Below are 26703 nucleotides of genomic sequence, written 5' to 3'. Positions count from 1 at the left end.
AAAAAGTGAATTGCTTGGAGAGGAAGGAAACTATACTAACCTAAATGACAAAGTGAAAAGGAAGCCTGTACAACATGCATCCTGTTTGCAATAAGGCACTAATGTAATACTGCAAAAAATGTGGCAAAGAAATTAACGTTTGGTCCTGAATATGAAGCATTATGTTTGGAGGAAATCCAACACATCACTGAGTACCACTCTTCACTCCTTTTCAAGCATGGTGGTGGTTGCATCATATTATGAGTATGCTTGTCATCGGCAAGGACTATGGAGTTTTTTTGGGGGGATAAAAAGAAAAGGAATAGAGCGAAGCACAGGCAAACTCCTAGAGGAAAACCTGGTTCAGACTGCTTTCCACCAAACACTGGGAGACAAATTCACCTTTCAGCAGGACATTAACATAAAATGCTAGGCCAAACCAACACTGGAGTTACTTACCAAGACGACCCTGAATGTTCCTGAGTTGCCTAGTTACAGTTTTGACTTAAATCAACTTGAAAATGTATGGAAAGACTTAAATGGCTGTCTAGCAATAACCAACTTGACGGAGCTTGAAGAATTCTAAAAATAATTTGGAAAGGATAACGAGAACAGAGGGTCTTTGGATAATGGACGTGCTTTGTACAGTAGGGACAAGGAAAATATGGGAAGCAGGCTTTTTTTTGACAAATCTAATCCATATTATCTTGTCTATCTACATCAATGTAAGAGCCAATATACCGTACACAAACAGTGGTGGAGTTCACAATCAGACATTATAAACTGGGTGGTTCGAGCTCCGAATGCTGATTGTCTGAAAGCCGTGGTATATCAGACCGTATACCACAGGTATGACAAAACATACATTTTTACTCCTCTAAATATATTGGTAACCAGTTTATAATAGTAATAAGGCACCTCTGGGGTTTGTGGTATTTGGCCAATATACCACGGCTAAGTGCTGTATCCAGACACTCCACGTTGTGTCGTGCATAAGAACAGCCCTTAGCTGTGGTATATTGGCAATATATATCACACCCCCTCGACATAAATCAGAGCCACTGAGAGAGCTGTAGGTTCCTTTCAAGGATGTGGAGGCCCAATCTAAAACACGATAGGCAGTGTGGCGAGCTAGTCAAGGGATCTGTTCTGTGGTCGGGACCCGATTGATATGTTTGGAAACACAATCAGGCTACAGTCCATCTACAGTGGACCAATTGATCTGGACACACACACCCCACAACATGGAGTGGAGCTGTTTGTTTCCCGAGATAGCAATACATTCAGATCGTTTTTGCAGGGATGAATGTGCTATACACCTTCAGCTAGTGTTATTTTACCCCCACACACTCCCTCACTCCTCTCTTCCCCCTTTCACATCTTTCGCTCTAGTTTCTGGGAAGCTCTCCAAAATCATTTTGTTTTCCCCATTTGCTGATCTCTGCGAGCCAAACACACACACATCCTGATGCCCAGATACACTCTAACAACCACCATTAAACACTCGGCCCTTTAAGCATCAGGGGCTAGTACGCTGCTAACACAATGAATCCACACATGGGCGTAAATAGGGCTGCAGAGACTCCCATTATTTTCTTGGCGAACTCCTAGAAGTAGGATCTATTCCCTCTGTTAGCACCAACCCACTCAGTTCAACCCACAGACCAAGCTCATCATTAGGTAGGCTGCTGATGTTAGCTCTTCTACTGTGGGCTGGACACTGGCTTCATAACGAGGCACTCAGACCTAAGTCCTAGTATTGCATCCTCTATAGGAGAGACAAATGTAGCAGCAAAAGCAGTTTGAGGGTGACATAAGCTAAACCATGTTTTATACAGGAAAGCCACTTAGTCCCTGTTTCAGAAACCAACCACCTACCCGCCCCACTCATTCATTGCCACACAGCACTCCATCCACTTTCACATGGAATGACCCCATGGGGAGTGTATTAACTGAACCCAAGATTTGCCTAACAAACAGTAGCTCAAAATCTTCTCTCATACTGCATAGGCTCCAAACCCTGCTTCATAAACAAGCCTCCACTCAAATCTCTACAGCCAAAGACAGGATAATTGTACAGAATCAGAGTTCAACAGCAGCCACAAGGAGATGATACCTCAGTGGCATGTTCACATCTGAAAATACCTTAACACCATGACCATGTAACGTGCTGGGGATTACAAATTAACCCCAGCTGGGACTCTAATAGGTGACATTATTACACAGCCACCCAGGACGGCCTGATTCAGCCTGCACCCTGGCCTCCCAGTGGCGTGATGCCTGGCCTCCCAGTGGCGTGATGCCTGGCCTCCCAGTGGCGTGATGCCTGGCCTCCCAGTGGCGTGATGCCTGGCCTCCCAGTGGCGTGATGCCTGGCCTCCCAGTGGCGTGATGCCTGGCCTCCCAGTGGCGTGATGCCTGGCCTCCCAGTGGCGTGATGCCTGGCCTCCCAGTGGCGTGATGCCTGGCCTCCCAGTGGCGTGATGCCTGGCCTCCCAGTGGCGTGATGCCTGGCCTCCCAGTGGCGTGATGCCTGGCCTCCCAGTGGCGTGATGCCTGGCCTCCCAGTGGCGTGATGCCTGGCCTCCCAGTGGCGTGATGCCTGGCCTCCCAGTGGCGTGATGCCTGGCCTCCCAGTGGCGTGATGCCTGGCCTCCCAGTGGCGTGATGCCTGGCCTCCCAGTGGCGTGATGCCTGGCCTCCCAGTGGCGTGATGCCTGGCCTCCCAGTGGCGTGATGCCTGGCCTCCCAGTGGCGTGATGCCTGGCATCCCAGTGGCGTGATGCCTGGCCTCCCAGTGGCGTGATGCCTGGCATCCCAGTGGGCAGTCCGGGCAGACGCACTACAGGCAGCTGGCTGTAGCTGTACAACTGGCACAGCAGTGGCACTGCCAGCCAAACTGCCCCCTCTGCCTCTTGATAAGTGTGTGGAGCTAAAAACCCAAGTTAGCCTTCCCTGCAGTGACTAGGATTATGTGTGTGTGTGTGTGTGTGTGTGTGTGTGTGTGTGTGTGTGTGTGTGTGTGTGTGTGTGTGTCCTCTGCTGCCATATTGAAGGCTCTTACATAATCTCTATCCTTTGATGTTTTGCTTCAGCATCGACGTGACATTACAGTAGCTTAGGGAATGTTCCTGGAGATGTCTCTAAATATATATTATACTGGACCCGTACGTTTGGCTTGGGCATCGAGCTAAAGTGAAAATACTGGAGACGAGACACTGAAACCATTCCCAGTGCTCATATGGATGGAAATATCATATTAGATTTAACCGTTACGAGAACAAGCTATTCAGGTAGTTGCAACAAATGACAAGCTGCTAATGCTAGCCTAGGCTATATATTGGTACAGTCATGTCTGGCTGTGCATCTTATTGTACCCAAGGAGTGTCCAAGTGCATGTGTAAGCTGTCAGAGACAATTGGTCTCTGAGCTGACTGGTGACTCTGACAAGGGGTCTGACAGAGGGGAGAGGTCTTGGAACTTTCTCTGAAGAGGGAGATATTTGTATGAATGAGTGATAAGTGTGTGTGTGTGTGAGACAATGAGAGAGCGCGACAGTCATGGCTGCGACAGTGGAACCGCCTCGGGTACCTCCTACTACCCACCACTCTGTGTTGACATGTCATGCTTCATACTGACTATCATTAGACACAGAGGGGCCTGGCTGGCCGGGCCAAGATTGGTGCAGTAAAGGAAGCTAACCAATAAACACTGGAGTAGAAAATATCACCACAACGTGAGTGTGATTTACTGCAACATTCCTCATCATCACCCTCACCTGTCCACTGGATCTGTCTCGCTACTCATGACAAGCCATGAGAGGAGGAGCAACGATAAAGGGAGGATGGAGAGATGAATGAAAGAGGACAAGGAATGGAAGGAACATGCATAGCCTTCAATATAATGGAAGTAGCCCTCAAGACAATCTAACAATAAGGTCTAGGGACATCTGAGTCAACACTGTCTCCTGTTATGCTAATATTCCATCATTGGAAGGTCTTTGTTCGCCATCTAACCTATGCACACAGGGAATGCGACGTGTAAATGACACATTCATTGTGTTATTTTGTCAGCGCTGCTGCCAAAGGAGACCATTCAATCCATCACTGGCTGCTAGGCACTTCACACCGGCCCATATTCATTATTAGACCAACATCGGTCTCATAATGTCTTTTAAATGTGGTCTATTTTTTCCCATCTATTTTTACAAGTAGGCTAACGTCCCCCAAGGAATGGGGGGGGGGGGATGAACACGATTATTTGGAAAAAATTGACATGATTGTTTGTGATGCTCTGTGTCCAGCATGGCAGGTTCTCAGATGAAGTCATCAACACAGACACAAAGCATTACCTGGGCCAACAGATGTTTTCCTTGGTAAACACATTTGGCGTGATAATATGGTACTTTATGCTCTTAGTCCCCCCCCTTGCTAAAACCCCTCCATCAACCTCGCTCTTCTCCATCGCGCCCACAGTTCCTCTCCTTCCACTTCTCTCTCCCCCTCCATCCCTCTCTCGCTCAACCCCAGAAGGGGCAGATTAAGTGAAAACAGCTATACAGCAGAACAAACAACAAGCTGTTACATAACCTAATCTCTACTTCTCTGAGAAAAGACTGAACCACATCACGACACACTCACGTAAGGGTAACGCATCTAAGTGTGTGTGTGTTCACGACTCCTTTTCCCTAGTTAATGTAGCTCTACAGGCAGCATGAAAACTCAACATAACAAGTCTCATGCATCAGTGCTCCCATCACTGTGCAGTCAGTGTACAAATCACACACACACACACCATAGAATCGTGAGTTAATACAAACAACTACATCTTCTGTACATTTCTAGAATATCCTAATCCTAAATTGAAAAATACATTAAATCATGATGATTCATGATGAGTCATTTTCTAAACCAGTGTTTTGGCAGGCACTATGTTAGGCTACTTACAAGATAAAGAAAACATCCATTCACAGAAACTGTTCAATAAAGACACTGACCACAGTGAAAAATCTACATGGACAAAAACAGTGGAATGGATTAATGACTCGCTATCAGCACGTGTGTCCTGGTTAGAAAAGTACATGGAGTTCTCTCTGCAATCAACACGGAGTCTATAGGTCCAAGTTGGTTAAATATGCTCCTATTTGAGCTCTTCAAATGGTGGAAGATCATTTGAGCGATTTCAGTGCAGAATTGCATTGTTTTGAATGTGTATTAGGATATTTAATTAGAATTTCATGTTTTTGAATGTGTAACACACAAGTTGTATTTCATGATTTGAAACTGAACTGAATATTGCATTCATTTTAAAATATGAGACTTATGCATTTGTAAATTTGATACCAAGACAATGAATGCAATATTTACCATATTGAAACTGAACACATAAATATTACATTTCAATATTCAATTGAATTCAAATTTTTAAACTAAATGCAATATTCAGTCGATTCAGTTTCAAATCATGAGATACAAGTTCAATTTATGAATATAATGGTTCAATGTGATATACAGCCCGACCGGTGCTCTGTACACACACACGTCCAAAAGCACGAACACGCGCACTTTAGATTAATGAGCAAAACAGTGCTCCTGGAAGGTGAAATAACACATGTAGGACTGGGGTGTCTTGTTATGGGTAACTACAGTGATGGACGCTAATTGGGAGCGGTGACTAAACACAAAAGTGTGCTTGCCGTGTGCGCGCGCACATACACACACACACACACACACACGTCTCTGGTCCTAACGTGATCAGACATCTCAGGTCCAAGCGGGTGGATGTGGTCTGGGAGGGGAGTGGAGAGAGAGAGATGGAGGAAGAGAGGAGTAGAGAGTGATACATACTGCTGTAGAGTGTATCTATCCAAGAGAGTCGGGGGAGGCCACGAGTGCTCAGGGGCTCCATCCTCCTAGCAACGATTCCTGTTCAAAAAAACACTCCTTTCCCTTTCTGTTCTTCTCCTTTTTCTTTTTCACAGGTGAAAGGCAGTCGTCATCTCAGGCAACAAAAGACCAACAAAAAAAACACTTTGGGTCCAACAGGAGTACAGACAGAGAGAACAAGAGAATAAACGAGTGTGTACCAGCCCTCTGCTTTAACGGTTGCTCTCAGACTGAGCTCCAACGACAGGCAGAGAAAAAAACGACAGGCTAGAGACGGTCACAGCCAACCGTTGCTAGGGAAGAGGGAAAGCACTCCCTATCTCTCGCTCTCTTTTGCTCGCTCACTCCCACTCCCTCTTTCCATCTCTCGAGCATGCACGCACAGCTCCTCTCGCTCGCTCATCCAATCCCCTCTCTCTCCTCGTATGTTCTCTTCCTCTGCATGTCTCTTGCTCTGGTATGAGCACATCAACATCAGAAACTCCACATGATGTTTCTATGTCATGTCCTTTCTCAGGGACAGGGAGACATCAAACAAAAACAGACCTCTCTCTCTCTCTCAAGAGGTTGCATTAGCCCAGTTGTCTGTACTGTAATATTCTGATACAGCCTGTGTACTAATGGACTAGGAAGACTAGCCTGTGTGTCCTAATGTGTTTCTGAATGGCTCCACAAATACACCCCTCTCCTGACTGGACAAGACTAGTCCTGTTGGCTGTACAGTACTGGCCAGTACTAAAAGACACCACTTCCAGTTTGTGATTAGAGCAGGAACAATACCAGTATCGCGATACTCGTTAGTATCGTGACAAGGAAACAAAACAGGAAGCAGATTTAAGTTCTTTAGGAAAACAGCCCTAATGTTGAAAACAAATCATTATGTTGTCATCCAGTCACATGTATTTATTTTCCAAGCAATAGTGCACAATATTTTACATACAACAGGTTTTGAAAGGACCAAAGAATTGTCTACTTCGTCTTTCCATTTTTGCCATGGATTTTTTTGTTGTCTGTGATATGGACCGATGCAGGTGAACCAAATGTTTTACCCGGATTCTGAGACTGATGGAGTTAGGAAGTGATGGGGGCAGAGGGGTTGTTGTGATCGTGTCAGAGACAAAAGAGACTAGTTCGTGTGTGTGTGTGTCTCTCCAGACAGACTCTCTGGGACGCTGTTGAGGAGATAGATCAGAGGAGAGAGCATGAAAGAGAGATGAAAATAAAAGGAAGTCTACAACAGATGACAGTAAAGGGCCAGAGAGATGTGGGTGTAGAGAAGGGTAGTGCTGAAAACAATAGAACAAGAGGTAGAGAAGGAGGGGCAGATGGGCTCTGTCATCTTTTCTCTTCTCCATTCCCGTGACAACGAGCCATATCTTCCTCACTGTTCGGCTGATACCCCCCCCTTCGCACTAGAAACAGACACACACACACACTTTCGGAATCAAATGAAAAAGACACTCATGTTAGCTCTCTCCTGTTCTTCACCAAGTAAACCTAGCGGACCAGTGACCATCACTACATGTCCCTACTCCTCAGACACTACTGTGGTAGTAATAGTAGTGGTGGTAAATCTCTCATGTGTGTGTCTGACATCTCCACAGATACACAGAGTTGAGTGGGATCAGCACAGGGAACTGGGAATTACTACAGCAGTACACACACACACACACACACACACCGCAAACTTGATATTGACCGAAATTCAGTTAACCACCAAAAACGCACCGCTCAATGTCCTTCAGCATGGCCACGGATACAGACTGCAGTTGTTCAGGCTTGTAGCAGCAAATAAAATCTGACAGCGTCAGGCCTTTAACATTGAGAAATCACTGTTCACAAGCCGCTCTCCTCCCTAACAATAACGAACCAATTAACTGTGTGTGTGTACAGAGATCTTAAAGTCATGCATCACAAAGACCCTCTGAAGTGCTCCCTCTTCCCTCCACCTCCCCCCCTTTACTTTCAACCCCCAAACGACCCGCTCTCTCCTTAAACATTATGGGAAGATGAGAGAAGTGCTCTCCTCCAACCCCTCCTTTTTCTCCTGCAACCCCCATCCAACCCACCCAAAACATCTCCCCTGCTCTCTCCCCCCTTTAGGATGGGGGTAACATGTGAGGCAGAACAACATCAATTAGAACACAAAGCCTTGTGGGAGGGTCCCCTCCTAGAGACACAGTTGGCCTAGAGCGCTGCTCTTTGTCTCTCCACGATACACAGGGCGCAATGTGCCACTGCCAGCTGGAAGTGGCCAGTCTGTGGGGCCTCCACACACACGTGCCCGCGCACATGCAGACACACACAGGTCTAATCTAGCCAGAGGTCACGTCTGAGAAGATATCCATCCCTGCCTTATTTGCACCGCTAGCTCTTCTGTGTGTTTGTAAGTCTGCATACATTGTATCTGATGTGTCATTCAAACTGATTCATAAAAACATACAATGATATTCTTTAAACAGCAGATGTAGGTGAGAGAAATCATTTGAAAAGACAAACCCATTTCCAAGTGTTAGCGATGTGGGTTTAGACAAAAAAAAGCCATGAGAGAGAGAGAGAGAAAGAGAGGTAAGTGGTTCTTCATCAATGATGGATTCATGAGCAGCAGAGCCCTGATCATCATCCTTTGTCTTTAATCTGGGACAACGGGCGGGCCGTGCTCTCTAACATTCTGTCACATCACAGTCACAGAACCAGGACAAAGTGTGTGTGCCTGTGTCTGGCACACTCCATCTAACAGGGCATTGCGAGCCAACACCAACCTCCCCCACTCTCACACACGAACACTAAACACCAATCATCTGCGGGAGGGGCCAAACAAAGAGAACACATTCACAGTGGCGCGTTTTAAACCTTCCTGTTGCGTTACAATGAGCAGTCACGCTGTGGGGTAAAACCGTCCATAACCCAGTTTCTACAGTAATGTGACAGACACAACACAAAGTTAATGCTTTACTTCTAAAACTGTGTGTGTGTGTGTGTGTGTGTGTGTGTGTGTGTGTGTGTGTGTTCCTCCATCCTTGTGGGGACCTAAAATCCCCCAAAGTCCCCTCAAGGATAGTAAAATATTAAGACATTTCCTCCATCCCCATGAAGACAACAACTTTTTGAAGCTTAGTGGTTAGGTTTAGAATTATGGTTAGGGTTAGAATTAGGGTTAGATTAAGTGTAAGGGGTTAGGTTTAGGAGTTAGGTTAGGGTAAAGGGAAATAGGATTTTGAATGGGAATTTATTTTTGGTTAGAATAACAAAATGTGTGTGCGCTTGTGAGTGAGCAGGGCTGAGCGTCTGCATCCCGTTGTTCCACCCAGTTCAGGCCTCTCTCCAGTATTGGGTCCTTCTGTGTGATGGCAGAGGGGACCAGATGGCAGGGGTAGACTGGATACCCCACCCCAGTCAATCCTAGCGGGTAACATGACCCCATCAATACCCTCTCTTGGGAGCCAAGCTATCACATATGACCTCTCACCTCCTTACAGAGGCCTTGGAGCACCAGCCACAGAAAATCTGCTTGGCACAGTCATAATCAACATCAATGTCTGTTAGTAGAATACATTACCATTGAAATTAAATAAACAAAAATCATTCAATATTACACTACCTAATGGATGAGGGTAGAGGGAGATATTACAGCCAGTAGTCCCTTCATTGTAGATCCCAGGCAAACAATGGGCTAAGTGATGTTTACAGAGAAGAAATTAGCCTACTCTACTCCACTCCCAAACAGTAGAGCAGTGAACCTAAGTAACAAAGGAATGGCAATAATCGCAAGGCACCAAACTATACACAATACCAGACAAAGACAGACTGGTTAGCTGGCTGTCACAGGGGGCATGATACCACTTAACATGGGGAGCCCAGTTTAGGCATGACCCCCATACACACCCCCCCCTCCTACAATATTCACTACAGGATGTGGCTATGGCACTCCCCAATTCTGCTTGTTATGGCAAACACAGCCTATTGGCATGGGAAGAGGGTGGGGGATGCATGTGCATGTCTGTACATAATTAGCAGGCCAGCCCACCAGCCAATCACCAGGTTGTGTTCTCCCCAGCTCCACTCTGCCCAGATACCCCTGAACCCCTCATCTACCCCTCCCCCTCATTTCTGTCACCCCACCAGCCCCGCCCCTGGCCTTGTCTCCCTAGGGAAAGACTGGGAGGAGAGAGGGGGTAAGAAGGAGAACAGAGGAGCGTGGCTGCAGGTGCTTCTCCAGTCAACTTGCACTAACCTCCATGCCCTCCCTCCTCAGTCTCTCCGGGGCAGTCAGTCTATACCAGGGGGGTGTGGTGCCACACTGCCCTCCACCATTCCCTGGGCTGATGTTCTCGCCGTTCCCACACCACTGGGGAGGGGTGTGTCTGTGTGTGGTGGGGAGTTGTGATGCCCCTTTAGTTCCATACACAGGAACTAGACAGACCCGTTTCCACATGACTAGCTCCATCACCAGGAGGGATGGAGAGAGAGAGGCAAAAAGCTTTAAATGGGGCCTTGATGCACAGCCGCTCTTGAATGAATAGTGTGTCATGTTGTGTTGTGCTCTGATGTGATAGTGATGGCACTTGAGTCAACTCATTACAGATTACAATCAGGACAAAGAGTTTGAAAAATAATATTTTAAATTCAAAACCAGAGGATAAAAGCAAGCAACTCATCCATAAAAGCGTTCTGATTAGAGCCCGACCGATTTATTGGTTGACAGATGTTGCCGGCCGATATTAGCCTTTAACGGCTGCATCTGTACTGCCGTTTAATCCACCGAAAAAGGACCAATATAAAATGTGGAGTAAACACTTTGAACCAATAACCCCTTATCCTTTTTTGCATTTCATTTACTTGTCCTGAAGAGGGTGCTCTTTACATGGCTAAAAGCCTACCTGCCGTGGCGCTACAGCAAGACTGGACACGATCCCCGAACGCAACTACACCAAGGAGAGTGAACTACTGTGAACTAACTGTTACTGCTTCTACTGTGAGTGCTGAGTAGATAGAAGCTTGCCAGCTCAATAAAGTGCCAAAAATGCACACTGGTCATATACTGTTACGTGAAGTGTAATGGTAGGGTGTTGGGTGTGGTGACACATGGATGCTATGACCACATGTAAAGCAACTGCCATGTTAACGTTCAACTCTGTGGTAATGTTAACATTATAGCCATTTAGTGAAGCCCGGGAAATCTAGTGTGTTATATTTGCTTTTTGTTTAGGTTATTCTTTAAGCTCTGTCATTCAAATGTTTTCAGAGACAAATAAACATAGCCGGTTACAAAGTAGGACTTCGTAGCTACATTTTGATGTATGGATTCATTGTCACTTGTCAGGGACTGGTCCAAATTCACGTTTCGCCACCCCCATTTCCATGACGAGTGCTAGCTAGCTATGTGAGAGTACTTGACGCGCAGTACACTGAGGGTTAGTGCAATCAGGGATCCTTGGGATGTCCCAATGGTCAACCCTTACCCGAACCTTAACCCTTACTACCGTAACCATTTTAAAGTGTAGGAAACATAACCACATGTAACATGGATTTGCATTAGTTTACGCATCAAAAGTCCCAATGCAAAGTTACAACTAACTTTATTTTTCTAGTTATTACATAAAACCGATCAGAATTCCAAAGAATGCTGAAATGTTTTTCCGGGGGGTGAAGTAATATAGAGGACCCATCAAGCCAGCCTATTCCCTATAATGTAAACTCCAACAGAAATAAATTTGACCCAATTGTCAGGCTACTCAAGCGGAAACGCCAGCGTTACAGAGGAAAGGGGGGGGGGGGGGGATCCTGGTGAGATTAAGGCAAAGGGAAAACCAGCCACCTCTTCCCTCCATTCTACTGGCCAATGTAGTCACATTTGCTACCACCCGGGACTCTCAAAACTGCAATATTCTTTGCTTTTCTGAAACATGGCTCTCGGACAAGATACACCACCACCATCCCCCCCGAGCAATGTCGGAGTGGCATTGACTAAAATACAGTAGCATAGAATACAGCATTGTACCAAGATCAAGGGTGTGAGGTTTCCACATCACCAAGTTCAATAACAAAACAGGCACCAGCACATATAGAATGCAAAGGGAAAGTTTAATTGTGATTTTGGGGGAATTCACCAATCACCTCACAGTCCACAAGCAATTCTCTTTGTCCGTTCCGTTTGGTTTTCCAGGAGTAATCCTGGATTGGTTCACAGCCAATCCAGTCCGGTACACAAGGGGGTTAGTCCGACAGTCCAGGTCACAACGTGTAATCTCACAGATAGTGTGCTCTCTTCTCCCACTCTTCATAACGCGCTTGGTTCTCTCCTACTCTGCCCCGCTGTGCAGGCTGCTTCCCCCTTTATCCCCAAGCACTCCCTGGCCTAACAACCTCAAGCATTTCCTCGTTGGGGCAGGAAGTCCATATAAGACTTGGGGGTGGAGCCAGCTACATGCAAGATAGCTCTCCTCAATTACCACTCCCCTCACCTCTCCCTGCCACAATATTTTCATATGAATAAAGCAGTATGTAAACATTATTCAAGTGACAAATGTTCCATTATTAAAGTGGCCTGTGATTCTATTTCTATGTATATAGGCCACAGCCTCTAAGGTGCAGGGTTGAGTAACCGGGTGGTAGCAGGCTAGTGATGGCTGTTAAACAGTTTGATGGCCTTGAGATCAAAAACTGTTTCGGTCTCTAGGTCCCAGTTGATGCACCTCTACTGACCTCGCCTTCTGGATGATAGCGGGGTGAACAGGCTGTGGATCCTGCACTCTCAGATTAATACACAGAGCAACGGATGCAAGGACTGACCATCAATGATATAAACTTATTGTTTTAACCATGTCAAGAGGCTATACAGTGTGTATTTACATTTCCAATGTTTACAAACATTGGAGAAAAACAAGCTTAAATTTTGGGTTCTCATGGAGTGACAGTTTAACTAAGCTCATGAGGCATTTCTAAGTTATATTCTTCAAGAATCAATGGATATATACACACATACATATACACACAGTTAAAGTGGGAAGTTTAAATACACTTAGGTTGGAGTCATTAAAACTCGTTTTTCCAACCACTCCACAAATTTCTTGTTAACAAACTATATTTTTGGCAAGTCGATTAGGTCATCTACTTTGTGCATGACACAAGTAATTTTTCCAACAATTGTTTACAGACAGATTATTTCACTGTATCACAATTCCAGTGGGTCAGAAGTTTACATACACTAAGTTGACTGTGCCTTTGAACAGCTTGGAAAATTCCAGAAAATGATGTCATGGCTTTATAAGCTTCTGATAGGCTAATTGACATAATTTGAGTCAATTGGAGGTGTACCTGTGGATGTATTTCAAGGCCTACCTTCAAACTCAGTGCCTCTTTGCTTGACATCATGGGAAATCAAAAGAAATCAGCCAAGACCTCAGAAAAATAATTGTAGACCTTCACAAGTCTGGTTCATCCTTGGGAGCAATTTCCAAATGTCTTAAGGTACCACGTTCATCTGTACAAACAATAGTACGCAAGTATAAACACCATGGTACCATGCAGCCTTCATACCGCTCAGGAAGGAGACACGTTCTGTGTTCTAGAGATGAATGTACTTGTGTGAAAAGTGCAAATCAATCCCAGAACAACAGGAAAGGACCTTGTGAAGATGCTGGAAGGAACAGGTACAAAAGTATCTATATCCACAGTAAAATGAGTCCTATATCAACATAACCTGAAAGGCCGCCCAGCAAGGAAGAAGCCACTGCTCCAAAACCGCCATAAAAAAGCCAGACTACGGTTTGCAACTGCACATGGGGACAAAGATCGTACTTTTTGGAGAAATGTCCTCTGGCCTGATGAAACAAAAACAGAACTGTTTGGCCATAATGATTATCATTATGTTTGGAGGAAAAAGGGGGAGGCTTGCAAGCCGAAGAACACCATCCCAACCGTGAAGCACAGGGGTGGCAGCATCATGTTGTGGGGGTGCTTTTCTGCAGGAGAGACTGGTTCACCTCACAAAATAGATGACATCATGAAGAACACATATTATGTGGATATATTGAAGCAACATCTCAAGACATCAGTCAGGAAATTAAAGCTTGGTCGCAAATGGGTCTTCTAAATGGACAATGACCCCAAGCATACTTCCAAAATTGTTGCAAAATGGCTTAAGGACAACAAAGTCAAGGTATTGGAGTGGCCATCACAAAGCCCTGACTTCAATCCTTTAGAACATTTGTGGGCAGAACTGAAAAGGTGTGTGCGAGCAAGGAGGCCTACAAACCTGACTCAGTTACACCAGCTCTGTCAGGAGGAATGGGCCAAAATTCACCCAACTTATTGTGGGAAGCTTGTGGAAGGCTAACCGAAACGTTTGACCCAAGTTAAACAATTTAAAGGCAATGCTACCAAATACTAACTGAGTGTATGTAAACGTCTGACCCACTGGGAATGTGATGAAAGAAATATAAGCTGAAATAAATCACTCTACTTTTATTCTGACATTTCACGTTCTTAAAATAAAGTACTGATCCTAACTGACCTAAAACAGGGAATTTTTACTAGGATTAAAATGTCAGGAATTGTGAAAAACTGAGTTTAAATGTAAACTTCCGACTTCAACTGTATAAGTCCACTGTACAAGTCCAAAAATGGATGTAGCAATTACAGATTGCCCCTTTAAGTCTATCATAAGTGTGTAAGTTTGAGCATGTGTCCATTCGGCCTATCGATTTTTTTATCAGCATGAATTAGATTAGAATAAAATTGAGGCTTTTATTGCTCTAAGGCTTGGATCTGGAAATATGCATCTATTGCAAGAGCGCATGTTTCACTAGCTGTCAACTCGTTTCAAAAACAAAATGATTGATAGGCAGCTTAAACTACTTGAATTCAACCATTATTGGGTTGAAATACACATTTGGAATTGTGAACAGCCATTCACAACAACCACAATTCTTAAGGCGCAAATAGCTAAATGAGAGAGCAGCAAAGTGATTCACAATGCGCTACGTAGATATCAATAATAAGTGATATCCGTATCGTCGTAGACTACACCACTACTGTCACCCTTACCTCCATGTGTTTATTCAATTTGGATAATCTTAGGATGCCGACAGCAGTCACACCATTGGAAGACATACTGTAGCTTGGACTGTAGCCTACAAAAGCCTATTTCTGCTATTTTACCACGCAAACACATTTGGTGTGTCATCATAGTTAACGTGTTTTTTTGTAATCCCTTACATGTAACGGATTACATGTAATCCGTTAGTCCCCAACCCTGTGTATTGGTTAGGCTAAATATTCTAAGCTCCCTTTGTTATTTAATTTTAAAACTAAAATGCTTGATAGCACTTCGAAGCATGAATCACTCGTATGCTGTGTGACGACATGAATGAATGCTTGGTACAGTAGCCTATATATTGAAATATAGACCTAAGTAAGTCACGGTATTAACACTAAACAGGACGCGTTCTAAGCAATACAGCCTGATGGTGGTTATACAAGGTACCTACTATAAGAAGCCTACAATTGATAATGATAGTTACAGGAAAAAGAGGACCGAGCACGTCCCCTTTCTCATCGATGGGTCTGTAGTGGAGCAGGTTGAGAGCTTCAAGTACCTTGGCGTCCACATCACCAACAAACTAACATGGTCCAAGCACACCAAGACTGTCGTGAAGAGGGCACGACAAAACCTATTCACCCTAAGGAGACTGAAAAGATTTGGCATGGGTCCTCAGATCCTCAAAAGGTTCTACAGCTGCGCCATCGAGAGCATCCTGACGGGTTGCATCACTGCCTGGTATGGCAACGGCAAGGCACTACAGAAGGTAGTGTGAACAGCCTAGTACATCACTGGGGCCAAGCTTCCTGGTATCCAGGACCTCTATAACAGGCGGTGTCAGAGGAAGGCCCTAAAAACCACCCTAGTCATAGACTGTTCTCTCTTCTACCGCACGGCAAGCAGTACCGGAACGCCAAGTGTAGGTCTAAGAGGCTTCTAAACAGCTTCTACCCCCAAGCTAAAAGACTCCTGAACAATTAGTCAAATGGTTACCCAGACTATTTGCAGTGCCCCCCTTACACTACTGCCACTCTCTACTGTCATCTATGCATAGTCACTTTAATAACTCTACCTACATGTACATATTACCTCAACTAACCAGTGCTCCCGCACAGTGACTATGTATCGGTACCCCCCTTATAGTTTCGCTATTGTTATTTTACTACTGCTCTTTAATTACTTGTTGCTTTTATTTCATATTCTTATTCATATTTTTTTAAACTGCATTGTTGCTAGGGGCTCGTAAGTAAGCATTTCACTGTAAGGTTGTATTCGGCGCATGTGACGACTAAAATTTGATTTGATCATTCCTTATTATGACGATCATAAATTGTAAGAACAAGGAGAGTATAGGAGCAAACTCTGTGTGCCTATTGTGTGAGACAAACATGTGCTGTTACTTTACAATATAATTTTTCTGCCTGTTTGGAACAGTGCAAACACTAAATCAGTTATAAATAATACCAGAGAGTCTGTTCTAACAAAAAACATTGCAAAGCCTTAATTATAGCATAGCAAAGACCAAAAACAGCTGAATTTGTGAAATTGCTTTATCCAACATTGTGAGGTGTCATGACGTTGCCCTCTTTGGACACAGCGAGCACCATCCCCCTACCTCGGCACCATCTCTCTCTGTCTCCTACAACCAGGCTGCTGTGGTCAGAAAGGTCGTAAATTCCTGGAGGAGATTATCTCCTCATGGCCACAGTATAGAGAGAGTGAGTTTCATAGAGAGAACAAAGGAATTTCTTCCACCTCACAGAACTGGAGAACCGAACAACGTTTATGTTCTGGAGAAGGTATAAAAAGATCGGTGAAGAATCCAGCTACAAACTGGTCCGTTTGGTACAATTTTGTGAAACTCATGGGAGACAATACGGCCACATTACCATAACGCTGTTTATACAATAGCCTCAGTTATGAGGCTTACATCTAATTGTTGTATAAGATGAATGAGTGAGGATGATACTGTTTGTGAAATTGTGTAATGTGATTTTGGACTGTTTAATGAAGGAAACTCCAATTCCCTAAAAAGTTTCACTAAGTCATTGGCACGCCCCCAGGGGGACAGACAAGACCTGGCGTCATGAGACAGCCTTTTTCTATGTCCCGAAGAAAATCCAGGTGGGGGTTTTATATCACCAGACCGAGCTTACCTCAATTATGAGAGGGATAAGGGTTGAGACGAGACCAGTACCTCTAGCATAGAGGGAAATAAGGTTTAAGTAGATTACTGAATCTTTTAACCATCCCACGTGGTTAAACTCTTAGACGATCGATACCGACAGAATAAGAACAAGTCTTCGATATTAATTACTAGTCTGCAGCTAGGAATTCGGTATCTTTGAACGCGAAGACCGACAAAACATCTATTCTATAGCGACATGAATGAATGTCACTCTGAACTATCCATTCTAACCACGAGAGAGAGGACAAACTCTCCAACAGAAACAAACTTTTCAACAGAGATCCCGACGACACACTGAGCGTAAATATATACACTGCTCAAAAAAATAAAGGGAACACTTAAACAACACAATGTAACTCCAAGTCAATCACACTTCTGTGAAATCAAACTGTCCACTTAGGAAGCAACACTGATTGACAATAAATTTCACATGCTGTTGTGCAAATGGAATAGACAAAAGGTGGAAATTATAGGCATTTAGCAAGACACCCCCCAAAACAGGAGTGATTCTGCAGGTGGTGACCACAGACCACTTCTCAGTTCCTATGCTTCCTGGCTGATGTTTTGGTCACTTTTGAATGCTGGCGGTGCTCTCACTCTAGTGGTAGCATGAGACGGAGTCTACAACCCACACAAGTGGCTCAGGTAGTGCAGTTCATCCAGGATGGCACATCAATGCGAGCTGTGGCAAAAAGGTTTGCTGTGTCTGTCAGCGTAGTGTCCAGAGCATGGAGGCGCTACCAGGAGACAGGCCAGTACATCAGGAGACGTGGAGGAGGCCGTAGGAGGGCAACAACCCAGCAGCAGGACCGCTACCTCCGCCTTTGTGCAAGGAGGTGCACTGCCAGCGCCCTGCAAAATGACCTCCAGCAGGCCACAAATGTGCATTTGTCAAGTTACATACATTTTTAGCTAGTCTGTATAATGTTTTTAAATACCATTTTATAAATGGTATACGTGTAATTGCATTTTGCAACCCCGCTCCACCAGTCGTCCCAACATGGTTTTGACCAGTAAAGTTTTGCTTCACTACACGCTCCACTGCTTGGATTGGTGCAGCAAGAAAACACAAGTGTCTATCCTATAATGAAAAGGCCCCCGCGAAAGAAAATTCAAGTTACTTGTTCATCTATTTTGATGTGCTGTTGTTACATGTGTATTGGTGTTTCATGTCCGATGAGTTCAGGGTGTTGATATCATTTGAAACGTGCATCATGAGCAAAGTCATTGTAGCATCTTCCCCTGTGAGAACCATGACCATGGTTTGACTAAGCGTTGCTGTACCGCAGCCAAATAGCCTGTCAGCAGCCTGCCAAAAGTTGCATCGTGTCCATTACAATGCAGAAAAAGGTATGTCTAGACCAAATCTTTCAACAGTTATCTATATTACCGGAGCTTCATGTTATTCTTTCTAAATTTTTCTATGGCGGATTCACGGCTGCAATTTATGGAAGATGCCAAAACTTGAGATAACAACAGCGAAGTCCAAGATACTGGTTTCCCCTATCCATCTGTGGCACACAAAAAAATCCCTAAATGTTTATGACAAATCCAGCTCCAAAACAAGTCGATATCCAAGCCAGATGGCTAATCTTTTGAATATGTGTAATTAAAGTTGCTTATATTTATTATATTGTTATTATTTTTGAATTGTAATTTCAGAAAATGTCTATAATATAGCTGCAGTAATAGTGGAATGATAGTGTTTCACAGTATCATTCCACTAGTACTTACCCGCAGTGCTTAATGTGAGCAGGATCCTGCTGGAACAAGATCCAGCACCTCTCCCTTTTGGACTGTTTCGTTCTGGGAACCTATTTGTCTAGTTCCGGTACCTCTTGTGGCATGATTATTTTTTTCACAATGTAAAAATTATAATAACATCTATCAAAGTTAATTCGTGTAACCACCTGGTCAATTCTCTTGCCCACCCCCAAAAATACATTTTCACATTAGTAATGTGAAAAAGTGGGCCTGGTCGTCTAATTGAGTCGGTATTATGATTTGCGCTCACCGCAACCTGTTTGAGACCTATGCTAGTCGAGCTACACCCCTGATAAATGTAAATACATTTGCCAAAGTAAGAGAATTTCTGCCGTCTGTTCATAAAGAATTTAAATAATTCATGATAAGGCCTATAACTTAGCCACAGAGGATCATTTGGATTCATTTTAAAAAACAGTATAGCTGTGGATTGTGTGTAGCCCAATAACAAGGCATAACCTACAGTCGGGATCCTGTGGCAAATCTGTCAGTGAACAGCATTAAGACAAAACAGGCCTTTCGCAATATTTAAAATACAATCGCGGGAAAACAGGTTTGAAAGCAAATTGCTCCTGCTGAAAAGAGAAGACTCTAATCTGACTGCTGTAGGCAACCAACATATTTGATCAACTTCCAAATATTGTTTTACAAAAGTAAAAAACAAGAGAGATAGGCTTTTTGCACGAACACATCAGCCATCACCGGCTAGTGAGCTGTGCATGATTGGGTGAGTCAGTGAAACTGGAAAGCATAATTTCCTCCTCATATTGCAGCCTACAATATGTCTCCACACACCTAGGCCTAGACTATTGATGGATTCAAGACAAGGTTGTTTTTTAATCTCAGATTCTCAGTTTGACAGTGTCAAAGTCACCTGTCGCTTTAATCATTTGTGCAGTAATAAAAAAGATAAATCCAAAGTCTCCCGTGATGTAAAATTAGGCAGAATTGTATGAAATGCGTTTATAAAAAAGGTACGTTTTTTCCCCAGACCCGAGGCTACTAGGTTGTTCCCCATGTGTGCAGCTTCTGTAAGTGCATCTACTTCACTGCTCTATGCCACCATGCAATTGTGATGATATGCATGCAATGTTTTTTCCCCTCATGCGATCCAGTACCTCTGAGCTCCCTAGGTAACCCCCATCTTGCACTCACATTTTGTTCTGGCACATCCCGATTTACCAATTAAGCACTGCTTACCTGACAGTGTTTTGATTGGCTGTGATATTCGCTTATTGTTTTCTCCTGCCGGAATGGCATCTTGTCAAAATTGGAAAGCTGTTTTGACTTTGGAAAATCGGGTCAAGTGGCCAATAACAAAAAAAACAAATTTCCTGGTTGCTAAAATTCTACACTGTTTGCTAAATTTCAGTTTATGTGAGAAAACCAGCACTGAATAGTGTAGGAAATCAAAGTGCCATCTAAAATCGTTGAGAAATATATATTTTTTAATAACAATAAATATTGTTTGACCAGCTGCTGGAAGCTGGTGGACCAAAACCGAAAGCAAAAATGCTCAAACGCAAGTCTCAGCCATGTTACTGGAATTATTGACTGGGAATTTCAAAACATGTCCTCAATTGGAACAAAATTGACACCCAACCGTGGTCTATCTAAGAAACCTGAGAGATACAACCAGACTTCGTGCAGAGAGGAGAATAATAGCGCCACAAAACCATCCATAACAGACGTAGCGCCTCACGAAATGCTTTGATGAAATATCAAATCATCCAGAACCATAACCTGAGGCTACTGCTCATTCCTGAGAAAGTCAAACTCATTAGTCACAATAACACAGCCTTACAGGTTTAACCCAGTTACACATAGATAGTAATAACATTTCAGTGCTATCTGAGGCTGCAGGCTCAATGACTGCAGACTTAATGGCCACTGCTGCTAGAAAGGGTGTGCTGCATTGAAATGTGCCCCCATCATATTTCCTGTGTCATGTTCATATTAACAGATACTCTAATGCCCTCTAGCGTTCTGACTATGCCAACAATGATTCAGGTCCTCAAGTGCAGAATTACAAACTAATTCTAATCAAGCAAGAACAGAATATCAGTGTTTCCCTTGGATTTTTTTTCAGCAACAGTGACAAAGTTAGAATAGGGAGGGGGGGGGGGGGGGGCAACGGCATGGTCTCTGTCCCATTTTTTTGCAATTTTAAAGAATTTCCTGCAATTCTACACATTTTGCAAGGGCTTATGCAATGTGAGGGACTCAAATATTATTTAAAAAAATATATACACTACCGTTCAAAAATTTGGATCACTTAGAAATGTCCTTGTGTTTGAAAGAAAAGCTATTTTTTGTCCATTAAAATAATACAGCATAGAAATTGTTAATGTTGTAAATGACTATTGTAACTGGAAACGGTAGATTTTTTATGGAATATCTACATAGGCGTACAGAGGCCCATTGTCAGCAACCATCACTCCTGTGTTCCAATGGCACGTTGTGTTAGCTAATCCAAGTTTATAATTTTAAAAGGCTAATTGATCATTAGAAAACCCTTTTGCAATTATGTTAGCCCAGCTGAAAGCTGTTGTTCTGATTAAAAAGGCAATAAAACTGGCCTTCTTTAGACTAGTTGAGTATCTGGAACATCAACATTTGTGGGTTCGATTACAGGCTCAAAGTGGCCAGAAACAAAGTACTTTCTTCTGAATCTCGTCAGTCTATTATTTTTCTGAGAAATGAAGGCTATTCCATGCTAGAAACGGCCAAGAAACTGAAGATCTCGTAAAACGCTGTGTACTACTCCCTTCACAGAACAGCACAAACTTGCTCTAACCAGAATAGAAAGAGTGGGAGGCCCCGGTGCACAACTGAGCAAGAGGACAAGTGCATTAGAGTGTCTAGTTTGAGAAACAGACGCCTCACAAGTCCTCAACTGGCAGCTTCATTAATAGTACCCGCAAAACACCAGTCTCAACGTCAACAGTGAAGAGGCGACTCCAGGATGCTGGCCTTCAAGGCAGAGTTGCAAAGAAAAAGTAATCTCTCAGACTGGCCAATAAAAAGAAAATATTAAGATGGGCAAAAGAACACAGACACTGGAACTCTGCCAAGAACGCCAGCCTCCCGGAGTCACCACTTCACTGTTGACTTTGAGACTGGTGTTTTGCAATCTAATTTACATAGGTATTCACACCCCTGATTCAATACTTTGTAGAAGCACCTTTGGAAGCCATTACAGCTGATTACAGAGTCCTTCTGGGTAAGTCTCTAAGATCATTCCACACCGGGATTGTGCAAAATCATCTCATTCTTTTCGAAATTCTTTAAGCTCAGTCAAATTGGTTGATCATTGCTAGACAACCATTTAAGGTCTTGCAATAAATGTAAGTAAAAAAACGGTAAAATCAGCCACTCGAACATTCACTGTATTCTTGGTAGCAACTCCGGTGTAGATTTGGCCTTGTGTTTTAGGTTATTGTTAAGGTAAATTGATCTCGCAGTGTATGGTGGAAGACCGACAACCAGGTTTTCCTCTAGGATTTTTCCTGTGCTTAGCGCCATTCCATTAAAAAAAAAAAATCTGAAAAACTCCCCAGTTCTTAACGATTACAAGCATACCCATAACATTATGCAGCCAGCACTATGCTTGAAAATATGGAGTGGTACTCAGTAATGTGTTGTATTGGACCCAAATCTAAAATTTTGCATTCATAAAGACAATTGCTTTGCTACATTTTTTGCAGAATTCATTTCGTGCCTTGTTGCATGTTTAGGAATATTTATTTTCTGTACAGGCTTCCTTCTTTTCACTCTGTCAATTAGGTTGTAGAGTAACTACAATGTTGTTGATCTATCCTCAGTTCTCTCATATCTCAGAAATTAAACTCTGTAACTGTTTTAAAATTACCATTGGCCTCGTGGTGAAATCCCTGAGCGGTTTCCTTCCTCTTCAGCAACTGCGTTAGGAAGGACGCCTGTATCTTTGTTGTGACTGGGTGTATTGATACACCATCCAAAGTGTAATTAATAACTCAAAAGAGATGTATTCAATGTCTGCTTTATTTTGTTTTACCCATCTACCCTTTTTTGCAATGCATTGGAAAACCTACCTGGTCTTTGTGGTTGAATCTTTGTTTGAAATTCAGAGATTCAGTGCCCCATCTGCCTGTTTTGTATTTTATTTTGAAAATAATACATGTCACATCTGTTTGCAAACAATGTAAAAATATATATATAAATAATTGAGTTAATGTTTTAATCGAAATTACAGATTGCTTCTTATGTCATAGTTTGTACATATCAATTTTCAGTAGAAACCACATTTATTTAAGCAAATCAGCTACAGTTGGAAGTTTACATACACCTTAGCCATTTACATTTTACATTTAAGTCATTTAGCAGACGCTCTTATCCAGAGCGACTTACAAATTGGTGCATTCACCTAATGACATCCAGTGGAACAGCCACTTTACAAAATACATTTAAACTCAGTTTCACAATTCCTGACACTTAACCCTAGAAAAAATTCCCTGTTTTAGGTCAGTTAGGATCACCACTATTTTAAGAATGTGAAATGTCATAATAATAGTAGAGAGAATGATTTATTTCAGCTTTTATTTATTTCATCACATTCCCAGTGGGCCAGAAGTTTACATATACTCAATTAGTATTTGGTAGCATTGCCTTTAAATTCTTTATCTTGGGTCAAACGTTTTGGGTAGCCTTCCACAAGCTTTCCACAATAAGTTGGGTGAATTATGGCCCATTCCTCCTGACCGAGCTGGTGTAACTGAGTCAGGTTTCTAGGCCTCCTTGCTCACACAAGCTTTTTCAGTTCTGCCCACGAATTCTTTAGGATTGAGGTCAGGGCTTTGTGATGGCCACTCCAATACCTTGACTTTGTTGTCCTTAAGCCATTTTGCCACAACTTTGGAAGTATGCTTGGGATCATTGTCCATTTGGAAGACCCATTTGCGACCAAGCTTAAACTTCCTGACTGATGTCTTGAGATGTTGCTTCAATATCCACATCATTTTCCTGCCTGATGATGCCATCTATTTTGTGAAGTGCACCAGTCCCTCCTGCAGAAAAGCACCCCCACAACATGATGCTGCCACCCCCGTGCTTCACGTTTGGGATGGTGTTCTTCGGCTTGCAAGCTTCCCCCTTTTTCCTCCAAACATAAATGGTCATTATGGCCAAACAGTTCTATTTTTGTTTCATCAGACCAGAGGACATTCCTCCAAAAAGTATAATCTTTGTCCCCATGTGCAGTTGCAAACCGTAGTCTAGCTTTTTTTATGGCGGTTTTGGAGCAGTGGCTTCTTCCTTGCTGAGTGGCCATTCAGGTTATGTCGATATAGGACTCGTTTTACTGTGGATATACACACTTTTGTACCCGTTTCCTCCAGCATCTTCACAAGGTCCGTTGCACTTTTCGCACCAAGGTACGTTAATCTCTAGGAGACAGAACGCGTCTCCGTCCTGAGTGGTATGACGGCTGCGTGGTCCCATGGGGTTTATACTTGCGTACTATTGTTTGTACAGATGAACGTGGTACACTCAGGCGTTTGGAAATTGCTTCCAAAGATGAACCAGACTTGTGGAGGTCTACAATTCTCTGCTGAGGTCTTGGCTGATTTCTTTTGATTTTCCTATGATGTCAAGGAAAGAGGCACTGAGTTCGAAGGTAGGCCTTGAAATACATCCACAGGTACACCTCCAATTGACTCAAATGTCGTCAATTAGCCTATCAGAGGCTTTTCTGGAATTTTCCAAGCTGTTTAAAAGCACAGTCAACTTAGTGTATGTAAACTTCTGACCCACTGGAATTGTGATACAGTGAAATAATCTGTCTGTAAACAAGCGTTGGAAAAATTACTTGTGTCATGCACAAAGTAGATGTCCTAACCGACTTGCCAAAACTATCGTTTGTTAACAAGGAATTTATGGAGTGGTTGAAAAATGAGTTAATGACTCCAACCTAAGTGTATTTAAACTTCAACTGTATATTGTTTTAAAAGGCAGTAAATGAGGCTGAATGAACTGTTTTGCTGCCAGACAAGGCTCCGCTGCCAGACAAGGCTCCGCTGCCAGACAAGGCTCCAGGTGTAGCAGTGATAAGATGTTGGGACTGCTTTATGTAGGCCCTAACAGTTTGTGGGCACTATTTGTCACCGTTATAGTGCAATTAATGTATTGTTTAGTGTTGTGGCTTTGCCACTTTTTATTTTGCCCCACCAAGAGTTACATGCTAAAAAAATAAAAAATAAATTACCACTGATTTACTAAAGAAATTTCAGCTTTTCATTTTTTATAATTTGTCAACTTAAAAAACATATCCACTTTGACATTATGGGGTAGTGTCCAGGACAGTGACCAAACATCTTAATTCAATCCATTTTAAATTCAGGCTGTAACAACAAAATGTGGAAAAAGTCCAAGGGTGTGAATTCTTTCTGAAGGCACTGTATATTCTTGCCATGTAACTACTGTGAAAAAATGTGTAGAATGTACATGAAAAAAGAAATGTAAGAAAAATAATGTTATTGTCAGCATCACATGCTGATTTGAGCATCAATCATTTGATTGGATTCGAGTGGTCCTCATCCTCCACACCTCATCCTCCACACCAGTCAGACACAGCTGAGGTTTTCCCTCACCGTCTCAAAGCCAAAACACTTAGGCTAACACTCAGATGGTACTATTGTGAACTAAGGTGGCACTGACAGGTTTATTGACACACTGTTCCCTTTTACCTAGTATGCAACTAACAATCTGCTTTGTATACACTACAACCAGCTACCAGAATGTTCTGTCAAAGGTCGTGACTCATGAGGCTGAAATGTTGACACCAAACATACAAGTGTTACTTTGCGGGAGCTTCTTCTCCTTTATTCAACATTTCCTTAAGTCTTAGTGTAATGATATTGAAGGGATCTATGCTGACTTTTATTTAAATGTATTTATTTTTACAAATATTTTAGGTAATAATACTACAATTCTTTATTTTTCTTGGTGCACTGGTGCTCCTAAATTTAAATGACAAATCGCACAGCAAAATAGGAGCATATGCGAGTAAAATGGCCGCACTGTAGAGCCCTGTGGAGTACATTTCAACTTAACGTTTCACTTTTATACTTAAGTGATGTGATGCTGTTCTGACAGTGCTTCCGAGTGCTTCCTCATAGTTGGATAGATCGCAGGTTGCACAGTAACGTAGTTGCACAGTTGAATTCCAATATAAAATGAATTCTCTATGTAGAACCAAAGTTCATAACCATCTCCGTGAGAGTTCTCAGTCATTAAGAGGAAATTAGTTAAGTGATATTTAAGAGCTCTCTCTGTGTGTGTGTGTGTGTGTGTGTGTGTGTGTGTGTGTGTGTGTGTGTGTGTGTCTGAGTGAGAGAGAGTGAGGTGAGAGGACTGAATGAGCTGCTCTATGAGGGCCTAGCCCACAGAGTAGACACACAAGCCAGTTCCCAAAAACCACCACAGCAACCCGCCACCACATATCTTGCACCTCACCAGGGTCTCCATGGCAGCCGGAGCAGGCAGCCAATCAGCAACAGCGGTTGTTTCTCTGATTTCAGATCCGTGGGAGGCAGAGAGAAGAAAAGGGGGCCCAGTTGCCCCGCTGTTAAAACCCGATAGTACAATGAGCCACTGTGTAAATATGTGCGTGTCACAGTGTGTATGTGTGTCACAGTGTGTGTGTGAGGGGGGGGGGGCATGTATGGGACCGTCTATGTATTCGATTAAATCAGTGACTTGAGAAATCAGTTGGCTGACTGGAAACCACACTTTGTTCTTTAAAAAAAGAGGAAGTGTCTGACTGCTTCTGCCATCACACAATATCAAAGCAAAGATAAACAAACTCA

General features: G+C 43.1%; 1 protein-coding gene across 4 annotated transcripts in view; it reads right to left on the bottom strand.

The window, feature by feature from the left end:
• The window catches only part of LOC129817750 (active breakpoint cluster region-related protein-like), a 218147-nt gene that overhangs the window by 178473 nt on the left and 12971 nt on the right, over positions 1-26703 (bottom strand). Inside the window, exon 1 of one of the 4 annotated variants that reach the window (XM_055873322.1) lies at positions 5826-6199. The exons of 2 other annotated variants lie outside the window; for them this stretch is intronic. In XM_055873322.1, the coding sequence (XP_055729297.1) occupies positions 5826-5886 (61 nt within the window). In that variant the 5' untranslated portion in view covers positions 5887-6199. Of the gene's footprint in view, positions 1-5825; positions 6200-26703 lie in introns of those variants that run through there. One more of the 4 variants, XM_055873297.1, reaches the window with a different exon arrangement.

Source organism: Salvelinus fontinalis, chromosome 2 (genome assembly GCF_029448725.1).
Source record: "Salvelinus fontinalis isolate EN_2023a chromosome 2, ASM2944872v1, whole genome shotgun sequence".
NCBI lineage: Eukaryota > Metazoa > Chordata > Actinopteri > Salmoniformes > Salmonidae > Salvelinus > Salvelinus fontinalis.
The sequence above is the reverse complement of the archived record's forward strand: the minus strand, read 5'-3'. Positions and strand labels throughout refer to the sequence as shown.